The sequence below is a fragment of the Rhinichthys klamathensis genome, unplaced genomic scaffold (assembly GCF_029890125.1).
Source record: "Rhinichthys klamathensis goyatoka isolate OS25496 unplaced genomic scaffold, OSU_Roscu_1.1 h1tg000229l_1, whole genome shotgun sequence".
NCBI lineage: Eukaryota > Metazoa > Chordata > Actinopteri > Cypriniformes > Leuciscidae > Rhinichthys > Rhinichthys klamathensis.
Window position 1 is genome coordinate 2,100,846 of NW_026606753.1, and position 3,623 is coordinate 2,104,468.

The following is a 3,623-nucleotide window of genomic DNA, read 5'->3' on the forward strand; positions in this document are numbered from 1 at the left end:
CACACTAACTGCAAATAGCATCAAATATCCCCTTGGAAGTTTGCTGAGGCCCCCTCAAAGTCAGAGTACAATCAAAGTTTCACTACTACCAATGAATACACTTACTAATCTCTAACTCTCTATTATGAACAAAATATGTTGAGTGAATGATAGCACAGTTATGGTATAGATAATAATCATAATAATAATGCCTCATATACCTCATAAATACTATAAGCATTTCTTATTAAAATATTTGTTTGGTTTTGAGTTGTCATATCAGTACTTTTAATATTGAAGTTCTCAACTGCAAGGTCTTACATAACAGAAGTGCAAAGCCACACTTCCTGTGAAAGACTCTCATTAGTAATGTGCATCCAGGCAGGCCTATCCCTGACCAGACTTATGTGTATATAAATGACAAACTGTCATGATACATTTGAATTTAATTCTTGGTAGCATCCTCTTGGTCAGGGTGCATACATTCTTCTAAAATTGTTCTGTTCAACCTATTTCATCAAGTAAGCATTATACAACCAACACTGCATTAATCTCGCTATTGACCCGGGACTTTTACCTCCTGGCAATTAAGACTGACTTATTCAGCAGGCCTATTAATATCTATTCAGACACAATGGGGCTTATATAAAACTTGTGAAATCACCTTGTCGTAGTCAACATGTGATGCCCAAAAGCTGCTTAATTAAACAAACCACATCACTCCTCCCAGAGCAGATCAAATAAATTGAGTAGATGTGAAGTGAACAGCATCACTGTCCACTGCCTTCCACCATGATCGCTCTCAGATTGTTTAATTTGTTCTTCATCACCTCAACACTGGAGGACGAGTGTGAAGAAGACAGAGGGATGAAAACTTACGACATTTCCCTTTACAAGCGCGGTGACCTTTTGGTGGTGTCAAGGACTCTTTTTAAACATTTTGGAATCTACTTAGGTGAAGGTTGCGTCGCTCATTTTATCCCAGACATCCTACCAGTATTCACTAAAGAAAAGTCCATTGTTGAGCAGATGGTGACCAACAAAAGACTGATTTTTGGAGTTTTGGCCAAGGCAGCCAGTGTTCGTGTAGACCCTTTGGCTGATTTTGCATATGGTGCACAGATTCAGGTCAATAGTACAGATAGTATGGTCAGTGTACAGCCACTGAATGGAGAGGAAGTGGCACAGCGGGCAGAGAAGCTGATTGGATCTTTCTCCTACAGCTTACTGTGGCACAACTGCGAACACTATGTCATGTATTGCCGCTATGGTGTTGCATTTAGCTTCCAAACCTTCCAGGTAAGAAAAAAATAAAAATAAAAACAGGGTGGAGGGTGATATATGTGGAATATAGATACAAAAGTTTGGGGTTAGTAATATTTTTAATAAGTCTCTTATGCTCACCAAGGCTGCAATTATTTGATCAAAAATACTGTAATATTGTGAAATATTATTACAATTTAAAATAGCCGTTTTCTATTTGAATATATTTTACATGTAATTTATTCCTGTGAGGATAAAGCTGAATTTTCAGTGGCGATTAATTTAGTCTTAGTGCCACATGATACTTCAGAAATCATTCTAGTATGCTAATTTGGTGCTCAAAAAAACATTTATTTCACTTTAAGCGCCCCGCTGCATTTATTTACTTGTCCTTTATTGTTTTCAAATTCCAAGCGTATCACAATATCCTCCTACGCAAGTAAGCTACTGATTATTTCTAATTTGAATATGTCAGTGAACTCTTATCCTCATGGTTTAGTCCCCATAAATAGAGTGGAGTAAAGACTTGTGCACATCTTGCATGTTGTAGTAACCTTAACCACATGTGCTATGAAAAGCTGCTGAATGCAACAAACAAACATGATAACTGTCAGAGCACAAAAGCCAAGTTTGAGCTATAACAACAGTAATGAGTCTTGTATTTGGAGCCAAACAGCTCAGACTATATGATTATGATATGTATGAAAATTAGATTCAATTAGTTACTTCATTAGGTAACACATGGACTACAGTATTGACACAATGACAATAGTATTTAAAAATCTTCAGGTTAATGTTTATTTTTTCACATTTGAAGTTGTATAAATGAATATTAGATTAAAGTCTATAACTAGATTAAAATTTTAAAATAACTGTTATTTATAGACTAAATTCTATAGGCCTAAGTAACATAAAATTAAAATTAAGTTTTGTTCATTGCTAGTTAATGATACTTCATGCATTGAACAATGTTAACGAATTTAATCTTTTTGAAAAGTGTTACCAAAAAATATTTTTTACACATTCACATTCAATAAAATAATATAAAAGGAGCATGGTTCTTTTCCTATTAAATTTAATGAGCTTTTTTCATTTGCTTTTACATTTGCAATAGATTTTAAAATAATAAAAACCTGAATTCCAGTATACCCCTTTATATCTGAAAAAATTCTGAAAAGGAGACAATGAAAAAGCCATTTTATTTTGCATTTTGAATAGCATCAAACAACAGAACCAGCGCCATCTAGTGGACAGTTGTAGTGCATTACCTTACAGTGAAAGAAGGGATCATCAGTTTGTAAAACCTGCAGCAAATGTTTTTAATATAGAACACAAACATCAGATTCCATTCTAAACATTTCCTCTCCCCTCTCTTTCAGTTCTGCAAAACTGTAAGGACCATTCTCTTCAGCAGGAAGATGGCCTTCCTGTCAGCTATAATCGGGGTCTTCATCATTTTATATCTAGACGCTATGACACCTCTCACCACCCTCCCCATTGTCATCATTCCCTTTACCATCTGGATGGCATCTTGAAGACACTCCGGGTGGAATTTGTCCTTTAATGTTGATCCAGAAATTGCCTCAAAAGCATCAAAGCATTTACTCTGTCAACAACTGCCCTTCAATACACAGGCTACAAAATCTCTTGGTATCTGGGACAATATGTGTCTGCTATGCAAACTATAGCCTAAATGTTACAAGAAGTGGTGATGATGGATTATTCATAAAACTTTGATTAAATTGTTGTATGTGTTATAACATGTCATAGGATATGGGTCCTTCGTCTGATGCTTATTATGAATGTATATGATAATTATGATTATCAGTTTCATTTAACCATTTTAGCACTATTTTTGTAATAAATAAAAACTTATCATGAGAAAACAATACTATTTGCTATGTTTAATGTGCACCAAGATCGCATGACATCTGCCACTGCCCACAGCAGAATTAATAAAAAGAAAAAGAGGAAATCTGTCAATGGGTATTACTGAAGGAAACAAACAAAACATCCCAGAACCATGCATGAAGTCGATTTATATAAAAATATGTGAGTGTTAATTATACAATTAATGCTTACGCCCCGTCTAGGGTAAAGGATGCAACATAAAAAAAAAAAAGGAAACGATATGGTTTCTTTGAAGGGAAAAGCCAATGAAGCAATATTTATTGGGTTTTACCAGGGTTAGAATACAATTGGGGATTTTACCTCAGGAGCCGACAGCCCAAAATAACAAACAAAAAGAGTAATATGTACCTCTTACTGCCCGAATACACAAAATAAATTAAAAGAAAATACAATTACTTCCAAACTCCCTAATCCAAAACAGGCAATAAAGATCAACAAAAAAAGGTGGCGTCGGTGTCCCTAACTCCCAA

At 35.0% G+C, this 3,623-nt stretch overlaps 1 protein-coding gene across 1 annotated transcript; it reads left to right on the plus strand.

Annotated features, from left to right (window-relative positions):
* The first annotated feature begins 210 nt into the window (after positions 1–210).
* si:dkey-30k22.5 (lecithin retinol acyltransferase family protein) lies at positions 211–2,777 on the plus strand. The gene is made up of 2 exons (XM_056265168.1): positions 211–1,278; positions 2,622–2,777. Exons 1-2 carry the CDS (start codon positions 772–774, stop codon positions 2,775–2,777), a joined length of 663 nt encoding a protein of 220 aa, XP_056121143.1. The 5' UTR covers positions 211–771.
* The last annotated feature ends 846 nt before the right edge of the window (positions 2,778–3,623 follow it).

Excerpts from the sequence above, each read along its gene's own strand:
- si:dkey-30k22.5 (XM_056265168.1), top strand. The coding sequence starts at position 772 with ATGATCGCTCTCAGATTGTTTAATTTGTTCTTCATCACCTCAACACTG. Across the intron at positions 1,279-2,621 it reads TTAGCTTCCAAACCTTCCAG|TTCTGCAAAACTGTAAGGAC; the intron begins GTAAGAAAAAAA and ends CCTCTCTTTCAG.